The 22,135-nt window shown below is 46.8% G+C and overlaps 1 protein-coding gene across 1 annotated transcript in view; it reads right to left on the bottom strand.

Moving 5' to 3' along the window:
* Positions 1-14,099, bottom strand: part of MAP2K1 (mitogen-activated protein kinase kinase 1) — a 71,373-nt gene extending 57,274 nt beyond the window's left edge. Inside the window, exon 1 of the mRNA XM_073568897.1 lies at positions 13,806-14,099. Coding sequence (XP_073424998.1) covers positions 13,806-13,885 — 80 coding nt within the window. The 5' untranslated portion in view covers positions 13,886-14,099. The remainder of the gene's footprint in view (positions 1-13,805) is intronic.
* Positions 14,100-22,135: the final 8,036 nt, after the last annotated feature.

The raw sequence follows: 22,135 nt of genomic DNA, 5'->3' as shown, positions 1-22,135 counted from the left end.
CGACCATGATCCTTGCACCATGAAAAGAAGATTTTCCAGGTGCGGTGATGGATACGCCTGGATACAGGCTTCCTAGCACTAATCATGGTGGAAATCACGTCGAGAGAGAACCCAACCTGTGCTAAAATCCAGGATTCAATGGCCATGCCTTCAAAGACAGGGCCCCGGAGTTATGGTGGTAAATCGGGCCCCGAGAAAGCAGATCCGTGCGATCTGGAAATCGCCAGGGGACGTCGGCGACTATTTGTATTAGTTCTGCATACCATGCTCGGTGCGGCCAATCTGGCACGACTAGGATCACTGATACACCCTCCGCTCTGATCTTCTTGATGACCCTCGGAAGCAAGGGAAGAGAAGGAAAGATGTACAGGAGCCGGAACCGGTGCCATGGCAGAACTAGGGCGTCCGGTCCGATGGCGCGATGAACCGAGACACCTTGTTTATTCTGGAGGCCATGAGGTCCACATCCGGAGTGCCCCAACGAAGACAAATCTGGTGAAAGACTTCCGGATGAAGAGATCACTCTCCCGAGGCAATGCCTTGGTGACCGAGAAAATCTGCCGCCCAATTTTCTACGCCCGGGATGTGAATTGCTGTGATGGGCGAATGGTTTGTCTCGGCCCAATGGAGGACGTGACTCACTTCGTGCATAGCCATCCTGCTCCGGGTACCTCCCTGGCGGTTGATATACGCTACAGCCGTGGCATTGTCGGATTGGATCCTGATGGGGTGACCTGCGAGGAGATGGTGGAAACTCCGTAGAGCAAATCTGATCGCTCGTATCTCCAAACTGTTGATGGGGAGACGTGACTCTCGGGTCGACCAACGACCATGTGCCGTGTGGTGACGAAAGACCGCACCACAGCCGAGAAGACTTGCGTCGGTGGTTACTACCAACCATCTTACCGGGAAAAAAGACCTCTTGATTCAGGGAGGACCTCAGAGTTCACCACCTGAGGGCTTGCCTGACCCGCAGGGACAGAAGGATCCGATGGTCCAGGGAGAACAGGTTCTTGTCCCAAGCCAACAGCAACGCATGTTGTAAGGGACGGAGATGGAACTGTGCAAATGGAAATGGAACTGCTTCCATCGCAGCAACCATTTTTCCAAGAACTCTCATGCTGAAACGAATGGAGTGAGAAGCTGGACGGGAAAGAGTCTGCACTGCCTGTTGTAAGGCTTGCGTCCTTTCTGGAGGGAGAATGACCAACCCGCGAGAAGTGTCCAAGATCATTCCTAAAAAGGAAATCTGCTGAGCCAGTTTCGGGGAAGACTTTGCGAAGTTTATCTTCCACCCCAGGCGTGAAAGTGTTCTGTTATCTGTTATCTCCACGGATTCCTCGCAGGCTGGAATGGATGGACCCTTGATGAGCAGGTCGTCCAGATACAGTAACACCACTACTCCCCGAGAGTGGAGAATGGCCATGACAGCCACCATGACCTTGGTAAAGACCCTGGGGGCAGTTGCGAGTCCAAAGGGCAAGGCAACGAACTGGAAGTGTTCCTCGTGAATTGCAAAACGCAGGAACTGCTGGTGAGACAGGCAGATCGGAATGTGAAGGTAAGCGTCCTTGATGTTGATGGATGCTAGGAATTCTCCTTTTTCCATGGAAGCAACAACTGATCGGACCGTGACAAACTGATTTAACAGTTTGAGATCCAGAATGGGTCGCATCGTCCGGGCCTTCTTTGGAACCACAAAAAGGTTTGAATAAAATCCTCTGAACCTTTCGTGATGAGGGACCGGAATGATGACTCCGTCCCTTAAGAGAGCCTGAACAGCCCGAAGGAAGGCTCTGGTCTTTCCCTTGGAGGGAGAGGAAAGGAAAAAGCGAGTTGGAGGGGGAGAGGAAAACTAGCTCCCTGACCCACTTCTCGTGGACGACCGCGAGCCAGGTATGGCTGAAGGAAAGTAGGCGACCCTCTACTCTGTCGGGGTCCACCGGATACCGCAACAATTCATTGGGTGGATCTATGACATCTGGCTCCCCTGGATCCAGAAGCCCTAGGTCTGAGTTTCCAAGAGCGGTTAGGTCTGTATGAGACCTGGGAGCCTCTGTCTCTGCGCAGAGACGGACCTGATCCGGAAGAGAAGGTAGAGTCGGACCAATCGTAGTTGTTGCGAAAAGATCAAAAGCGCGTCGGCTGTTGGTTGCGAAACGGCCGAGCAGCCTTTTGTTGAGTGAGGAATTTACTTTTTTCCCCCGTAGCATCAGAAATGAGCTGATCCAGTTTCTCTCAAAAAAGACAACCCGTTTGAAAGGGGAGAGAAGTCAAAGATCTTTTAGATGTGGCATCCGCCCGCCAGTCGCGGAGCCATAGGGTTCTCCTAATGGAGATCGCATTAGCGGCAGTTTGAGCAGCGCAATTGGCGATATCAAAAGAGGCATCCACTACAAAGTCCGCTGCGTGAATTATCTGCCTGGCGACCGTGGTTGCCTCCGGAGGAAGATTGGTGCCCTGGAAGGAAGTAATCAAGACTTCTGCCCAAGCGGCCATTGCCTTAGTGACCCAAATTACCGCAAAAGATGGAAAAAGCGCTGCGCCTGAAGCTTCAAAAACTGAACGGGCCAGGTAGTCAATCTGACGATCGGAGGGGTTTCTGATTGAGGAACCCTCAGAAACGGACAGAAGCGCTTTTTGAAGCAAGACGCGATACAGGCAGGTCCACCGGAGGGGACTGTAACCAATTCATTAGGTCTGGATCAAAAGGGTATTTAGCCTGAGTAGACTTTTGCCCTATGAACCGCTTATGCGGACGATCCCTATGTTTCTGGACAATTTCCTTAAAGTCCGGATTAATGGAAATAACCTGCGCACATGCTTGGCTTTCTTAAGTGAGATAGGATGTGCTGGAGCGGAAACATTATCCTCTTCCAACTTCAGAATCCTGTTGACTGATTCTATAAGAGAATCAAGCGACTCTTGATCAGTTGGGGGATTCTGAGGGGCTGACGTGTCAGATTTGAATTCAGAGTCGTGCTTGCTGAGAACTCCAGGAGAGGGAGAGCGAGAGACAGGAGTCACAGATGCAGAGGCGCGAACGGGACTAGGGGAAGCGTCATGGGTCCGTTTTCTAGAGACCTGACCATCCCTTGAACGAGTACGGCCCCTGCTGGTGGACGGTTCCCGGCCGACGCCAGAGCCTTCCTTAGGGGGGTAAGGGCGCCTTCTGGCTTAATGAGTCCTCCCGGAGGGAGACTATAGCCTGGGTCAGAGACTCCAACTGTGACAGGGACGCAGCCCACTGAGGGGTACTAAACGCAGGAGGCCCGTCAGCAGCGGCGATTGAGCGCAGGCCGGGTCGCAGTCCGTACATAACGGATTAGTCTGTGCACTGGGTAAGGCAGACTTGCAAGTGGTACACATGGTAAAAAACGCAGTGTGCTTTTTAGCAGCCTGTTTAGCCTCCTTAGATTGAGACATAGCGCTCCTGAAAGGGTTAACAGCAGTCTGCTGCAGCTGCAGGGAACGTGCCGGGAAGGGGTTAAGCTTTAATCTGAGGGCAGATGCAGCTTACCCAGCCCTATGCTGTGTCCCCAGGGAGGACTAGCGGTGGCCCTGTGGTGTCATCCGGCAGAATGCTCGCCTCACAGCTCGTGTCCAGAGCAGGCTGAGGTAAAAAGACATAGCCCCCCCCGTCTCGTCAGGGATGAGAGGCGCCAAGGCGAGGGAGCGGCGATAATATCGCGGGCGGTGCTATTCAAATTGCGGCCTAGTAAGCCGGAAAAGCCAGGGGCTAAATTTTTGAGACTACCTGCGGTAGGCGCCAGTGCTAGTGGGCGGTGCTATTGAAATTGCGGCCCAGCAGGCCGGAAAGCCGGGGACTACATTTTTCAGGGGGGGGGGGGCGCGCGATGGGGGGCCAGTGCACCGCCGCTGACGCTATTTCAGCTCTTCTCCCGGGGGCCAGGACCCGACCCCATACCTTCACTCCAGTGCTCAGCGCTGTCCGGCCATCCATGCAAGCTCTCATCCTCCTGGGCTGATGTAGCAGAGCTGGAGGAGTTCTTAAAGGGGCCATGCTCAATTGATCCTCCCTATGATAGGGGGATGGAGAGCTATGGGCCTGATTCAGGGCCTACGTAAGCGCTGTCCAGTCTTCTCCATTCCGTGCGCCTGCCCTCATATCCGTGGATTACCGGACTCCGGTCGTAAGGATCATCGCCAATTGCTAGAGGAATCAGCCCCAAACGTCGCAGGAAAGTGTACGGGGAGGTATGCTCCGCGTGCTTCCCTGTTGGTTCGGGGGAGAGCGGGCCGTAGAAAGAAACCTTCGCCCCCTTCACTCCATTAAAAATTTACAGAAAAATTAAAAAATAAAAACGGGGATATCTCATCCAGCGAGAGGGTGTATACTGCAGGGGAAGAGCTAACTTTTTTCTGGTTTACTTAGTGTTCTCCTAGTGGCCAGCAGCATAACACCGACTGTGTGTCTCCCAATGAGGCGTAGGAGAAATATACGGTATGTATTTTATTATAATCATGGCAGAAAATGTTGGCATCCTTGAAATTGTTCCAGATAATGAAGCATTTCTTTCCAAAAACTTGAAATTACACACACAAAAAAAGAAAAGGGCAAAAATTGGACATAATTACAGATAAAACCCCAAAAATCGGCTGAAAATTGTTGACATCTTTCCAAAATGATGCGCTGCCAAATTCACCTGTTGCAAATAACAGTTGTGGGCAATAGGAATATCACACCTGAAACCAGATAAAAATGAGAGAAGCTGACTCAATCATTGCATTGTGTGTCCCACAATAAGCACGGAGAACAGAAAGAGAAGATGGGAACTGCCTGAGGATCTTGAGAATCAAAATTGTTGAAAAACATTAACAGTCTCAAGGTTACAAGTCTACCAGAGATTTTCATGCTTTTTGTCCATGGTGCAAATCATAATCAAGAAGTTTACAACCCATGGCACTGTAGCCATTCTCCCTGGATGTAGACACTAGAGAAAAATTGATGAAAGGTTGCAACACAGGATAGTCTGAATGGTGGATAAGAAGCCTCATTTTCCAAAGAAAATCAGCTGTCCTATAGGATCAGGGTGCATCATATCAGTCGACACGAATAAAATGAAACACTATGAAGGAGATCCAGGAGGACCACATTGCTGACACAGACATAAAGCTAGATCCTTCTGTTAAAATGTCTTGTGGATAGAGGAGACCAAGATAGAGCTTTTTTTTTTACTAAAGCACATCAATCTGTTTACCAAAAAAGGAATAAAGCCTACAAAGAACAGAACACAGTACCCACAGTCAAATATGGTGGGGGTTCAAAGATATTTTGGGGTTGCTCTGCTGCGTCTGGCACTGAGAGCATTGATTTTGTAAAAGCATCACTGAGATCTGAAAAACTGAGATCTGAGGATTGCCAAATAATTTTGTCTTGCAATGTTGTGCCCAGTGTCAGTGGGTTTGTGTCCTGGCTCTTGAGTCTTCCAACAGGACAGTGACCCCAAACATACTTCAAGAAGAACCCAGAAATGGATGGAGACAAAGCGCTGGAGAGTTCTGAAGTGGCCAGCAATGAGTCCGAATCTAAATCCCATTGAACACCTGTGGAGAGATCTTAAAATTGCTTTTGGGAGAAGATGAAATATGAGAGACCTGGAGCAGTTTTAAAAAGAAGAGTGGTCCAAAATTCCAGAAGAGAGTTGTAAGAAGCTTGTTGATGGTTATAGGAAGCAATTGTTGGCAGTCATCCAACGGGATGGAACCAAATACTAAGTTAAGGATGCCAACAATTTTGTCTGGCCCTTTTTGCATGTTGTGTGTAAATTGATTTCAGGTCAGAGGGCACTGACATCACATCTGTGCGCTGTCTGCTTGAACAGTCAGTGCAGAGAGCCAGAAGACTGACGCTGAGGAGTCTGGAGCAGAGCAGCAGCCAGCAAGGAGGGGTGAGTATTTCACATTTTGATTTTTTAAATGTCTGAAGCATTATATGGGGCCCACCACATAGCGGAGCAGCACATGGAGCATCATACACTGGAGCATCATATGAGGCCCATCATATACTGTTTGGAGAAATATATGGGGCTCATTCTGTATGGAGAATTATATGGGGCTCATTATTCTGTATGGAGCATTATATGGGGCTCATTCTGTATGGAGCACTAGGTGGTGCCCATAATACTGCATGGAGGACTACACTGTCTGGTTTCTGAGCTATTGATATCACTTAGGTAATGTAAGTAGTTAAGTGAAATCTTTAGCATTGTACTAGACCTACCTATATTTCTCTGCCGTATCTGTGCATTATGAATTGTGGTGCCCACTGAGACTCTTTCGCCCAGGGCCCACAAAAATCTGTAGCTGGCCCTGCCAGTATGGATCAATAATCAAGGCCATTTTTTTCCTGTTGACATTTTTCATGAGGCCTAAAAGATGTAGGGAATGAGTAACTGGTTGACTAAATTGTGACTGCTGCAAAATCTTTAAGTGTATATGTCGCTACAGCTAATTTTTCAGAATAAGCTCTTGTGCACATGAAGAATACTACTACTTTTGGCCATTATATCACTTGTGTTTTGCCATTTTCAACAGTTTACCCTATGTAGGCTTTATCTAATTTCCAGTTCTCTCTGACCAAGCTTATGTGTTGTCTCCTATACAAAGCACACACAGCTATATTCCTGCTCTTTAATTGTAGCACACAGTATGGAGGAAATTATAGAGTATTAGATCCCCTTCACAAGTCCTGATAATTCCAGTACTTGAAAAACCCATGTCCGTGTGTACCATCCGTGTGTCACGTACAGGAATACAAGTGACAGATATTAAGGTGTTAGATTTGGATAGATAAACTGCATTTGTAGCTTTGTGTACTTGTATTTAGCTATTAAAAAAAAAAAAAAAAGTTGTGGGGTCCCACTTATTTTAATAACCAGCTGAGAGGAAGCAGACAGCTGTGAGATGGTGTTATTCTGGAAGGGGGCAGTATCCATGGAGGTTCCTAGCCTATTAACAGTTCACAGCTGTCTGCATATCCTTTACTGGTTACTGAAAAGGGAGGAAAAAAATGGTGTGGTAACCTCTATTTTTAATAACCAGCAAAGGCTAAAGAGACAGCTGTGGGCTGATATTAGGCTGGGAAGGGGCCATGAATATTGGCCCCTTCCCGACTAATAACAGCAGTCCTCAGCCGACCCAGAAATGACGCCGCCATTAAATGTGCTAATTTGTGTCAGCTATTACCAATTGCCCTCGTGAATTAGCAATTGAGGTTATGATTCTGGGGTTGATGTCTACTGACATCAAGTCCAGAGGTTAGTAATGTAGAGGTGTCAGACATCCCCATTACTAACCCCGCAGTGAAAAGAAATAAACACCACACAGAAAAAAAATCATTTAATTGTAAAAAGTACACCCCGACAATTACCCTCATTTACCCATTTAATAAAAATAAAAAGTAGTCCACAAGTGTCCATCGTAAATCCGTAATAAAGGTCTCACAACGATCCCCGACTCTTCTACATCCAGAGGCAGTGATGAGCAGTAACATCAATAACGTGACCACTCACCAAGGCTGCCTGAACACAGTGGGAGTAGCTTGAGAACCTGGCTGCAGTGGTGCTACTTCTCATTGCGTTCTGGCAGCCGTGGTACGCGGCCATATTATTGATGTCAATGCTCATCACGGTCGCTGGCTGTAGCAGAGTCGGGGATAGTCGTGGCACCTCCTTATTATGGATTTACTGTGGACCCTTGTGGATTCCTTTTATTTTTACTATTAATTGGGTAAGAGACTAATTGCCACAGTGTAATTTTCACAATTAAAAGGAATATACTCTGTGTTTTTACTTCTATTCACTATGGGGTTAGTGATGAAGAGGTGTCAGTCAGACACCCACATTACTATCTCCTTGGTCTTGATGGCAGCTGTGATTCCTGACAAATCACAGCTGTCATCAAACCCATATATTTCCCCAACCTCCACCGCACCAGGGCATCAGGATGAGCCAGATAAATCACCAGAATTGGCGCATCTAATGTGATGTGCCAGTTCTGGGGTGGCTGCTGGCTTTTTTTTTTTTTTGCTCATGCCAATTACCATGGACCTTCCCAGCCTGATAATAAAAGCCTGGAGCTGTCTGCTTTATCTGTGCTGGTTGTAAAATATCTCCTATCCAAGCCGTTTTTTCCCCCCTGTTTGTTTGTTTGTTTATTTATTTATTTATTTATTTATTTAATGTGCACCTTCACATATGGCAGGTGCTGACCAGAACTGTCAGCAGGGAAACCAGGCGAGGAGGGGAACAGTTGTAGTCAGCACTCGGCACCTGGGAACAGCGCTAACTGTAAGGCTATGTGCACACGCTGCGGATTCACCTGTGGGTTTTTCCACACGGAGCCGCAGGTAAAACCGCAGGTAAAGTGTCCTGCGGTTTTGCCTGACGTTTTGCCCTGCGGTTTCACACCTCTAGTATGTTAAAGGTGTGAAACCGCTGCGAAATCCGCACAAACAACTGACATGCTGCAGTATGTAAACTGCGCGGAATAAAACGCAGCATGAGCACAGCGGATTTTAAATGCCATAGGCTAACATGGTACTGTACCGAACTGCTGCGTTTCCGCAGGGCCAAAAACGCTGCGGAAACGCAGCAGAATCCGCAACATGTGCACAAGGCCTAAAGCTCTTCCCCAGATGCTGGAGAATTTAATTCTGGTGCATGTCAAACAGATGAGACAGAGGTCATCCGTGTGTCAGTGTGCACATGTGTGGGATGTATTGCGCTCCATGCTGCCAGAAGAAATACAGACATGTTTACATGTGGACACACATGTCGGTTGAAAACACTGACATGTGTACAGTCCCATATAATTAAATAGATTAACTTGTGCAAGTGTATCTAGTACATGTGAAAACTGTGACCACATGTATTGGACACACTGATATGTGAAGAGGGGCTTACAGAGCGGTGAATCCAGTATGAAGTTAAATAAATTTGCTAGAAGCTGCAGCACAATTTTCCTCTCACTGTGCTGAGGTCTCATCCCTCCTACTCCCTCTCCAGAGAACACATGTCAAGCTCTGGCCTGCATGGTGAGTATAATTGGCCCGCTACGCGGTTGAAAGCAAAGATGTCCGAATTCAGCGGGAGTGATGACGTCATTACATCGCACCTGCTGTGCCAAGCAGTGCAGGTGATCAGAATATGAACTGCAGAGACCAGATCAGCGGGAAACAAGGAGAGGTCAGTATTTATTTTTATGCGGGGCCCATTATACTATATGGAGCACTATGAGGAGCCATTACACTGTATGGAAGGCAATGCAGGGCCCTTTATACTGTATGGATGACTACGTGGTCGCATTATACAGTATAGGGCACTATGTAGGGCCCATTATACTGAACGGAAGGCAATACAGGACCCTGCTATGCTGCATGGAGGACTATTGGGGATCCATTTTATTGTCTGGGGGGCTGTGTGGGGATTACAGTTGATGAATCATACTGTGATGGCCCTGGGGTCTACTATATTTTGGCTGGAGGGTGGTCATGTATGGAAATCGCATACTTCCGGTCACATGACGGCCCGTTACTGGCACCGGAGATTCCTCCCAGTATGCAGTGATGTTAGGATTTTCAAGTCTGCCATCACATATAGTGACGGCAGACTTGTAGCTAAAAGCGAATCTGTCGGCAAGTTTGTTATGTAATCTGAAGACAGCATGAGGTAGGGGGTTAAAACACAGATTTCAGCGATGCCTCTCTTATGAAGCTCAGTGCTTTTGTTTGCTTTCAATAATAGTTTCAGCACCACTAACTCATCATTGCTGTGACTAGCTGTTTGCTGTCAGGCTTGGTCCCATATGCCCCCTACTGTGACAGGCACCTCACCGTCTATGGACTTTGTACGTAGAGAGCCTGGTGTGGGCAGGGGCAGCTTTCTTGACTCTGCAGGATTGCTAAATCTAAAGACTGTGTCAGAATGGCTGCAATCAGTAATCTAAGTTACACATCAATGGATTCAGCTCCTCTTTTCCCACATCAGGCTGCTCTCAGATAAGGTAGCCAAAACTTGCTGAAGATTCCCTTAGAGACAGGACAACCCCTTTAAAGAGAACCAGTCATCAGAATTTAGCCATATAAACGAAAGGCATGGCCATAATGGCACCGTGATGCTGATTAATATGATACCTGAAGTGAAGGGATCCGCTCAGTGGCTGTTGAATACTCACCTTATGAAGTTTTCATAAAATGACGTCTTATGCGCTTAGGGCAGAATGTGGGGGCAGGGTATTCTTGGGCTTCGTCCCCCTCCCCTCACACCAGCCTCCTCTGCTTCTTGTGCAGATTATTCAGTGACCTGCCTCCTTTTTAAAATTCTGAGTCGCTGCCATCATTGTGTGGACGGCGCATGTGCAGTGCGAGTCTGCATCCTGTGTGCAGGACTTCAATAACATGGCTCCGGAGGCTGCGCATGCGCCGATTGAGATTGTGGCTCTGAAAAATATATTGAGTGAAATCTTATCTGTGCATGCGCCATCTCCAGCGTCATTTTATTGAAGTCCTGAACGCAGGATGCCAACACACTGTGCACGCGCCGACCACAGCACCAAATTTTAAAAAGGAGACAGGTCACTGAATTATCAGTGACCTGTACAAAAAGCAGAAGCGGCTGGTGGGGGGGGTCGGAGAACCGGAAGAAAACCGTGTCCCCACGTCCTGCCCCAAAACACAGAACACATCTTTTTATGAAACCTTCATAAGGTGAGTATTCATCAGCCACTGAGCGGATCCCTTTACCTCAGGTAAATCAGCATTACAGTTCCAATAAGGCCATGCATTTCGTTTAAAGCCCTAAATCCTGCAGGCAGGTTCTCTTTAAGGTAGTTGGATCCTCACCTTTACTTTACTGGGCTCGACTACATTCTCATTGTGTGTTTTCTTACCAACTCTGCCCTGCCTCAACACCTGTGCTACACTGCATAGTGCGTTTCGACTAATTAAACTATGCTACATCACTGGGCTCTGCTACTCCACCACTGTGTTTAATGCAGTACTTCGATCTGCTGCTTCACAACTCTGCTGATTGTCTCTCCATAGTCACCAGTGACACCCAGCTCTAGTAGATCACCAACCTATTGTACTGTACCTCTGTCTCACTGACCTCCCTGCACGGGGTGCCTGCCTTCATAGTGGCTTACAACTGAATCAGTAACCATCCAGTCTCTGTGGTTCCTATCAGACGACCCTGCTGAACTCACGCCTTGTGTGCTGCACAACAACTGCACATCACCAGGTGAGACCTAACAATTGTCCCGTGCAGACAAGGTAAATGCTCTTTCATTGGCTGACCTTGTCTCTTATATCCATAAAAATCTATCATTGTATGCAGCACATTTCCCTAGGGAAACCTGCTGCCAACAATCCGTATGGGGAGGGAAAAATTGTTTAATGATCGTTTGAGCCAAATAATTTGCAACAGTTTATGTAAAAGATTTTAAACGAGCTTTGATTAACTTGGCAATAATGTGTTGCAATCTGTCCGATAGCTGTAAAGGCTTTTACATTACATTACATTTAATGCCAATCGAAACTGGAGGGCCACATCACATTTTCAATTCTTTGACCACAGGCTAACTTTCACAGTATGTGTGAAGTGCTAGTGTGGTTTCTGCGCACCCCCAATCTGTTGGTTCTGTTTGGACATTTACATGGGGAATGGTTCTCCAAATCAGGCTGATGCTTCTTGTCTGACCGGAAGAGGAAGCACATAGATTGACAAGAGACGTGTCGCAATGGCTGCATCAGACAGACGGAGGCCAAAAGAGTATCCTTATCATCCCCAGTCTGGCTGCTGCAGTATGCTGCAAAAACAAAGAAATAAGAATAGTGTCATCCTGCAAAGTCCAGTATAAAAAATTTAAAAAAAAACAACCTTTTTTTGGATACTAAGAGTGTCATGAGGTTTTTCAGTTTTAACAATGTAACAGATGTCACAATAGCCAATGATAAGTTAATTTCAGGATTGTTTTTTTTTCCTTTTTGAAGTTTTGTAACGTCATATGCATCTTTCTCGAGTATATGCGTTATTTCTGATTCTGAGCACTTTATTATTTTTTTTTACGCTACACACAAGCCCCTATGTGCCAACCTATTGTTAGGACAGGCACAGCCGGCCAGGTGAGCCAGTGTAATCTGACGACTGTTCTACTGGAAAGACACATTGCAAGGATTCTTGCCGTAGCTGGGCAGCATACCAACCCTCAACCCCCTCACAGATTCATTTCAGCCGAAAGATCTGCGCTAGCATGACAAGCAACATCCACCGCCTGCTAATTCTACAAGGAAAGCAATTTGGAGAATTGACCCCCTGTGTCATGTGTATATAGACTGCTGCGATAATGGAGGGTCCCAGCTCAGCATGTCTGGACACTTACAGACCTGTCGCTCCTCATAGCAGGAGGAGGAGACCTGCACATTCCTGTCATGTCCCAGGGCTCGCTCACTCCTCACATCCCCAGCCAGACACACCCAGACCGAAGGGAGCACCCCTACACCCAGCCAACACTGCCTCAAGAGCTAGGTTTTGTGTAGGAGACATTAACCTTGTCCTCCAGTATATTCTGACTTCCTTCAATGTAGGGGGGGGTAGTGCCATACAATGCCAAACAAGCAGTGCAACCAGAGAATTCAGGGCACCCACTCACATTAATGACTAGATGGGTAAAAGCAACACTACAAGGCCAAATTCATACTTTTCCTCTGAGTGTAAGCCAAATCCAGGAGTGGAGCACATACTGAACGGGTGAACATGGCTTCAAGGTTCGCTCCTGCTGCAAAATTAGACATGCTGCAACTTCTAGGAAAAAAAATAAAAAGCAGATTCTGCAGCAAAAGCATATGGATGAGATTAAGGTAAAATTCTCGTAGTGTAAAATCTGTACTAAATACCGTGTGTGAACTGAACTTTAAATTCCGCTATATCGGCCCTGAAGCAGCAGCGGCACATATCCGGATGCCGCTCTCTGCAGGACGCTGCGTTTCTTTTCAGCTCCTCAGACTCATTGGTATGACATTTCTAAAAAGTGCGATGGGGGGGGGTCATGTGATCCCTCCGAGTACTGGTGATGGGCTGGTAGGTGGTCTCGCAGCACCATGGCTCCCTCTGCCCCTTCCTTTGGCACTCTAGAGCAGGTTAGCGCCAACCTGTCTTACATGCGAGCTACATCCACAGCTATCCGAGCGGTAACATCCAGCTCCCCATTACTGGTATAACGGCAGCTAAAGCTTCCCCCATAGAAATCACATCCAGGTGGTATACTTATATCCCGGGGGCCCCACTGCCATAGATCTGGCACATCTACTGCCCCATACGTGGAGCCTTTTTCCTGCCATCATATATATTACTAGCAATTGAGCTTTATATATCTGGAGCCTGAACACGTGCACTAACCACTGTCTGTGTATGCACACACTAATATTATAGCGCCACCTATTCCATGGCGCTTTACATGTACATATACACACACTGGTGGACACAGAACAATTAGGACCCCTAAAGAACCCCCCCCCAGACCCAATAACATGTCTGCCCCTATATATACCATACAATCCCCCCCAATACCTGCACCACCTGCCCCCAGCCTGTAGGTGGAGACACCTGTAGAGACCTGGCATGGAGGGGCTCGGCCCTGCAGACACTAGTCTGTGCATCAAGTGTCTCCTCCACTAGAGGAAAAGTCAGGGCTGGAAATGACAGGAAATGCAACAGGACAATGACTCCCCGGCAGCAGCAAGCAGCAGAGAGGACAGTGCCATGCTCCTGCCCGCGGCCACTTACTCTGCTGACGGGGTCCCGTTCACAGTGGTGCCATCAGGGGTGGGGTTCAGCTGGATGGGTCCGGGCTTCCTCTTGGGCATGTTGCGCCTTGGTGTGAGGGGCTCCCAGCAGTCAGATAGAGCGGCGGGGCCTGTGCTGCTGTGCTGTCACTCTCCTCCCTACTGCATACACGGGGAGCGCTGCGCGTTACCTTCAGCCCCTGCTATCAGCAGCAGCCAATGGGAGGAGCCCACAGACAGAGAGGGACCGCGGAAACACGTCATGCGAGGGGGAGCGGGCGCGCCCCCTGGTGGTGCAGGCCGGCGCGGCACTCATGTAGGGATGATAGAGGGCAGCTGGGAGCAGCACATGTAGGACTGCAGTGCTGTACACATGACTGCTGCCAATCTCTCGTGTATAGGGCTGTCATCTCTCTCAGGAATTGGGATCAGGGTTGAATTTTGCAGCCATTTCATTTGGGCTTCATCACTACTATTCTTTATTACCTAGTTATGTTATTCCTCGGGGTCCAACCACAGAGACCCTCCCCAAGGCCAAGACTGGGTCAGGGAAGAAGAGGGGACGGGGGCAATAAGGTCCCCTGATAATAAGCTGATCACACACTGTTCTCAGCCAATCACATGCCATATTGGGGGAAACCTGGCAGTAAGTGTTCAGTTTCTCTGCAGTGCCTCCGCAGGGGAAATGAAGAATTACACAATGTCTAGTCCAAATCAAAGTTCTGTGCCAAAATTTTGAGCCTGACACAAATTTCACAGTTTACTTCTCCAGTGCTTTTTAGTCAGATGTTTCTATGGTTAATGAAGTATAATAAGAGTTTTATAGGTTTTAAGCTTTTATACAAATACATCAAACCCAATGGCGGAAGGCCGCACAGCCACAATGGGGACCACTCGTCATTACATGTTCACCTGTATCCCAGATGCCAGTATGCCTGAAAACCATGTTTGTGTTTTACAGCTGAAACGCATCAGAAATACATGTAATCAACAAATGAGTATCAATACCAAGAAGGAACAAAAACAAAACATCACACACCGATAAGAGACAAGAAATGTATCGCCAAAACCGTGATAATAACGCATGTAAAAAAAAAACAACTCTAACATGCAATAAGAAATGTAGGTCACCTCATTTACCAAATAGGTTCAGAAATGCTGCAACATCAAAAATGCACCAAAACCTCAACGTGGGAACACAGCCAAAAAGGCTACTTTTTTTTTGTGCAGCGAAAACATTCACAAACATTCATCATAAACATTCAACTTAACCTACAGGGGTTGGATAAAATAATGGAAACACCTGGAAACATCCACAAAAGTTGGTTTAATATGGTGTAGGTCCACCTTTTGCAGCGATTACAGTCTCGGAGTCATACAAGGTGTGAATTGTTTCCAAAGAAATTGTAGCCCATTCTTCAGTCAAAACACCCTCCAGTTCTTTGAGCGACGATGGCGGCGGAAATCGACGTCTAACTTGACTCTCTAAAATCGGCCATAAATGCTCAATAATGTTGAGGTCTGGGGATTGCGGGGGCCAGACGAGATGCTCAACTTCATTACAATGTTCCTCGTGCCATGCTTGAACGATTCTAGCTGTATGAATTGGTGCATTATCATCCTGAAAGATGGCGTTCCCCTCCGGGAACAGTCCTTGAACCATAGGATGCACTTGGTCGCCCAAAATGCCTAAATAATCTCGGCTGTTAATTCTTCCATGAAGGGATATCATTGGCCCGGCGGATCTCCACACAATAGCACCCTAGATCATCACAGAACCTCCGCCATGTTTTATGGTTGAGAGAAGGCAGTCTGGATGGAATGCTTTCGGCTGTCTCCAAACGTACACTCGGCCGGAAGTCGGAAATAGGGTAAATGATGATTCGTCTGAGAATATCACATGTTTCCACTGCTCGAGGGACCAATTCTGGAGGTTTCTACACCACTCTAAGGCTATGTGCACACAGTGCGGATCCTTCCGCGGAATTTTCCGCGCTGATTTTACTAAATCCGCAGGTCAAATGACATGCATTTTTCCTGCGGATTTCTTCCTGTTTTTTGTGGTTTTACTGCAGTTTTTGTGCGGTTTTCCACCTGCGGATTTGTAGAATGGAGCAGGTGGAAAACTGCAGAAAAAACGCACAGAAGAAGTCACATGCTGCTTTTTTTCGCACAAAAACCGCGTGGAAAAAAACACAGCATGTGCACAGTGTTTTTTTTTTTACATAGGCTTTAATGGTACTGTACATCACCTGCAGTTCTGCTGCAGATCTGCAGCGGCAAATCCGCTGCGAATCTGCACCGTGTGCACAGGGCCTAAACGCTTGGACAGATTTGTCATTGAGAGCAGCGGTTTCCTAATAGCTCATCCATGGAATCCAGATTTGTGCAGCTCCCGATGAACAGTTTTCGTGGAAACTGGGTTCTGTAGGTGTTCATTGAGCTCAGCAGTGATTTTCGGAGACGTGCTCTTGCGATCCTCTCACAATTCGCTTTAGAGTTCCGACGGTCTCTCTCAGTCAACTTCGATTTTCGGCCGGACCTGTGCTTTGCTGCGGACGTTTTACCTTCTCTTTCAAACGCAGTCATTACTTTGGAGACAGTACCTCTTGACACGCCAAGCATTCGGGCACTTTCTGTTACACTAGCGCCTGCCATACGAGCACCAACAATTTGGCCTCTTTGAAAATCCGAGAGGTCTGCCATTGGTATCAGGTTCTCATCAATGTTCTTACAATTCTGCAAAACAAACAGTTAATTTACATACGCATATCACATAACACAAATAATCAACTACAAAACATTACCATATGTCACGGTTTGCATGTTTATAACATGTTCGAAGATTATGATGCCAAAACGTTAGGTGTTTCCATTATTTTGTACAACCCCTGTACATCGTAACCCTCCGACCCTCTCTGATCCCAAAAATCGAGCAATAGTCATGTGCACCACCGGTTCATTCATTTTTACGGGACCACCTGAGATAGCTGAGTGCTGTAGTTTGCTGGTCTTCGGCACTCCCGTAAGAATAGAGTAGCGCTACGCTGCTCCCCTCACAAAGCCCCTTTTCTGAGGATAGGTGATGGTGACATCTGTATTTTTCCCAAAGGATCAGGAAGTTCTCTCCTTGTTCAAATATTTTTATTGATTTTACATTATATAATAGGGAAGAAATAGGTAAGAATGGTGAAAATAGGGAATAAGGGGGGTGACGCAGTGAGGGTTAGGCTGAGTTCACACGTGGCGTTTTTTTCGCGTTTCCACGGCGGTTTTAACCACGCGATTTTGCAGCGAAAACGCGAAAATAAGCATCCCATTCATTCCTATGGGATTCCGCAATGCTGTGCTAATGCTGCGGCTTTTACCGCGGCGGAATCGCTTCGCGGTAAAAAACGCAGCATGCTCATTAATTTGCGGAATCGCGGCGATCCCGCACCCATAGGAATGCATTGTTCCGCTTACTTCCTGCATGTGGCTGTGCACACCATGCGGAAAGTAAGCAGAACAATTGCGGATGGTACCCACGGTCCGGAGGAGAGGAGACTGTCCTCCGGGCTTTGGGTACCATATCCCTGTAAAAAATAGAATTTAAAATAAAAAATATTGTTATTCTTACCTTCCGGCGTCCCGCGCAGCATTCCCGCCTCTCTCCACGCTCCCGGTCCCAGTAAGCCTTTGCGAAAATGCCTGCTATGGCGTCCGTTCTCGCGGGATCGCGAAGTCTCGCGGTCATTCGCGCGACGCCATCGCGAATTAACTGTCAATCAGTTCTCCAAGCGATGCTACAGATCGCTTGGAAAATGCTAGCATTTTGCAAGCTAATTACGCTTGCAAAATGCTAGTTTTTTCGCGGGAATTTAATATGCGATTTTCCAGCGGAATGGAGTTCCGGAATTCTCGTGGTAATTTCCGCGAGAGTTCCGGTACGTGTGCACTTAGCCTTATGGTGCAGGATGGGAGGTATATTCCTCCCAGCAAGTGCCTCTCCCACTGGTGAACAGCAGGGAAGGGAGGTCAAGACCTGGCCTGGACCTTCTCTGTTATCCCGGGATTTTGTGGTAACACCCGGATAGCACAACTGCAGGTCTTAGGACAGCATAAATAGACAGTAAGGCTATGTGCACACGCTGCGGTTCTGCAGTGTACAGTAGCATGTAAATCTATGTGATTTACAATCTGCTGTGCACATGCTGCGGATTTTTAATTGTGGAAAAACTGCGGTTTTGAATCCGCAGAAAGAAATGACATGTCCCTTCTTTTCTGCGGATTCTGCTGCGGTTTACCATCTCCTCCATTGTAGAGGTGATAAACTGCAGGGAAAATCGCAGGTCATTTTACCTGCGGTTCCGCAGATACAAATCCGCAGACCAAACCGCAGCGTGTGCACATAGCCTAAGGCTGAGTGCAGACGGAGTTTTGAGCCCTGCGGATTTTTCCGTGCAGAATGGAAGAAATCCGCAGGTCAAATTACCTGCATTTTTCCTGCGGATTTCTTCCATTTTTCATGCGGTTTTTGTGCGGTTTTCCATCGCGGTTTTCCCCCTGCGGATTTGGTGACAGGGGAGATGGAAAACCGCACAAAAGAAGTAACATGCTGCGGATTTTGTACCACGGAAAAATCCGCAGCGTCTGCACAGCGTTTTTTTTTTTACATTGATTTTAAGGCTACTGTACATCACAATGCAGAAATGCAACGTTTCTGCGCTGTAAAATCCGCTACGGAACCGCTGCAAATCTGCATCGTGTGCACACAGCCTAAGGGTGTGTGCACACGCTGCGGATCTGGCCCTGCGGAACCGCAGCAGAATCAGCTGCGTTGTACAGAACCATTAAAATGAATGGAGAATGGAAACCGCAGTGCAGACGGTGCGGAATTTTCTGCATGGATTTGCTGTGGTTTCAAAACCGCAGAAAGAATTGACATGTCAATTCTTTCTGCGGATTCTGCTGCGGTTTGCCATCTCCTCCATTGTGGAGATGAAAAACCGCAGGGCAAAACCGCAGGCTAATCCGCAGATAAAACGCAGGTCTTCTGACTTGCAGATTTACCTGCGGATTTTACTAAATCCTTGCGGACAAATCCGCAGAGCATTCCGCAGAGTGTGCACACACCCTAAGGGTGAGTGCACACAGTGCGGATTCAACGGGCAAATCCGCAGGAAAACCGCAGGTCACTTTACCGCAGGTAAAGTGACCTGCGGATTTGCCAGCAGTTTTCCCCTGCGGTTTGACACCTGGACAATGGAACAGGTGTCAAACCACTGTGGAATCCGCAGAAAGAATTGACATGCTGCGGATTTAAAATTGCAGCAAATCCGCGCGGAAAAATCCGCAGCATGTGCACTGCGGTTTTGAAATCCCACTGGCTAACATGGTACTGTACATTGCTTGTGGATCTGCTGCGGATCCGCAGCAGAATCTGCAGCGTGTGCACATACCCTTAGAAATCCTCAGTGGGTGTTTAGCGGCATCAGGCTGACATGGCGGGGCCCAAACCTATGTTGTGGAAACAAGCTGGACTTTTGCTTTGTCTGATGTAAGATTGTTTTACTTCTGCTGCCAGTGTGAATAAACTACCTGATCTTGGACGGAAAACCTGCTAATGCTTCTTTTCTGCGTCCCTGCCATTACCTACCAGAGCGAATCCCCATGGGGGAGTAAGGCTATGTGCACACCTTGCGGATTCTGCTGCGTTTCCGCAGCGTTTTTGGCCCTGTGGAAACGCAGCAGTTCTGCAGACATGGTACAGTACCATGTTAGGGTATGGCATTTCAAATCCGCTGTGCTCACGCTGCGTTTTTTTCCACTGTTTACAAACCGCAGCATGTCAATTCTTTGTGCGGATTCCGCAGCGGTTTCACACCTTTAACATAGTAGAGATGTGAAACCGCAGGCCAAACCGCAGGAAAACCACAGGTCACTTTACCTGCGGTTTTATCTGTGGATCCGCACGGAAAATCCCGCAGGTGAATCCGCAGCGTGTGCACATAGCCTAAGGTAGCATAAATATGGGGAACGGTAAAGGACAACTTCCAAATGTGAGAATGTCTTAGACTATGTTCCCACCATGAGCTTTTGGTGTGTTTTTGATGTTGCAGAATTTCTGCACCTATTTACATTAGGTTACTTTTGTTTTTTTCACTGCGTTTTTTATTTATTTTTTTAACATGTTTTTGACGCTGCGGTTTTTGTTTCTAATTGGTTTGTCGTACTTTAAATAAAGCTGGCTTATTTTTTTTTAAACATTCTGGCGTTTTGATTTCACAGAACTTTGACACTTCGGGGTGGATTACGTGCGTTTTTGATGAGTTTCTGCCATGGCAACTCACTAAAAGCATATGTGTATTTTTTTTCTACCTGTGGATTTTCTGCATCTAATGTAAGTTTATGGGGAATATCTGCACAGAAAACTCCACGTACCGCGAGAGAAATCGACATGTTGTGGATTTCGAAATGCACTGCAGGTCGGCTTAAGCAGTGAAAATCATAGAATCGTAGAGTTGGAAGGGACCTCCTGGGCCATCTGGTCCAACCCCCTGCTCAAAGCAGGATTCGCTAAATCACCCCAGTCAGATGTCTGTCCAGCCTCTGTTTGAAGACTTCCATTGAAGGAGAACTCACCACTTCTCGTGGCAGCCTGTTCCACTCATTGATCACTCTAACTGTCAAAAAGTTTTTTCTAATATCTAATCTGTGTCTCCTCCCATTCAGTTTCATCCGATTGCTTCTAGTCTTTCCTTGTGCAAATGAGAATAAAGTTGATCCTTCTACAATGTGACAGCCCTTTAGATATTTGTAGACAGCTATTAAGTCTCCTCTCAGTCTTCTCTTTTGCAAACAAAAGAATCCCAAATCCTGCAACCTTTCCTCATAAGACAGGGTTTGCAGACCGGTCACCATTCTGGTCGCTCTTTTCTGAACTTGCTCCAGTTTGTTGATGTCTTTTTTAAAATGTGGTGCCCAAAACTGGACACAATATTCCAGATGAGGTCTGACCAAAGAGGAGTAGAGGGAAATAATGACTTCACGTGATCTAGACTATATGCTTCTGTTAATACATCCTAGAATTGCATTTGCCTTTTTTGCTGCTGCATCACACTGTTGACTCATATTCAGTCTGTGATCTATTAGTATACCCAAGTCTTTTCACATGTGCTGTCACTTAGCCCTATTCCTCCCATTCTATATATGCTTTTTTCATTTTTATTGCCCAGATGTAGTACTTTGCATTTCTCCCTGTTAAAAACCATTCTGTTAGTTGCTGCCCACTTCTCCAGTTTATTTAAATCTTTTTGAATCCTCTCTCTCTCTTCTCTAGTATTAGCTATCCCTCCTAGCTTTGTGTCATCAGCAAATTTAATCAGTTTACCCTCAATTCCTTCATCTAAATCGTTGATAAAGATGTTGTAATAAGCATGTTAAGGACAGAGGGGAATGAGAATTATAGAAATCCCATCCAGACGCTGCGTTTCTGACTCAGGAGAAACACGCAGCATGAAAAAAATGATAAAAGCGCATAGTGGGAATATAGGCTAACGTCGAAGTGTAGACACCCCACCTTCTTCTGTAACAATGTGCGATTACACACCCACCAGCTTTCTTATCTCTCCTATGCTCCCACTGTACCGGGCAGGTTAGAGCGCACGCTTCCCATTTGTGCGGCTTTTCTCAAGCCCCATTTTGTGAACAATATGGAAAAGGACAATATAAAGAGCAAACATGCCATGTAAAGTGAAATGAAAGAATTAGCACCACATACGCTGGATTCTGCTAACAAACCGGCAATTCCTGTATGTGCTGAAGCGGGGAGTCGAACATATAATTCGAACACCCCGCAGTCACTCAGCACATGAGCATGCTCAGATAACACCTTATCCTACCACCATCACTCATCACTAGTGTAGGTGTCTGATCCGGCAGCCATCAAGACCCCAGCTGTGGATGGGTTTCCATGGCGGTCGGGCTTCATAGGAGACTGTGACTTGTACCATACACTGCATTAATAAGACATATAGGACAAGTGACAAAACAATGGCAGGTTCAAGTCCTCTAGGGGGGAAATAATAAAAATATGTATTAAAAAATCCCCTAACATTTAAATTGTCCCCTATACTCCATCCACAAAGAAATAAGCATTTTTTTTTTTATAGGAAACCTCCTTAAAATCTTTACAAATAGATTATTAAGCCCATAAGGTAAATGCCATAAAGAAAAAAAAAATCAAACACAAAGAGATGAAAATGTCGCCTCACACATACCAGGGAACACTACAATCCCAGTCTCAGGTAAAGAAAACGTGTGCGGCGCGGATAACAAATCTATGGCCGC

The sequence above is a fragment of the Dendrobates tinctorius genome, unplaced genomic scaffold (assembly GCF_039654945.1).
Source record: "Dendrobates tinctorius isolate UK_male_01 unplaced genomic scaffold, ASM3965494v1 ptg000022l, whole genome shotgun sequence".
Taxonomy (NCBI): Eukaryota; Metazoa; Chordata; class Amphibia; order Anura; family Dendrobatidae; genus Dendrobates; species Dendrobates tinctorius.
This window is presented reverse-complemented; position numbering and strand designations above follow the sequence as displayed.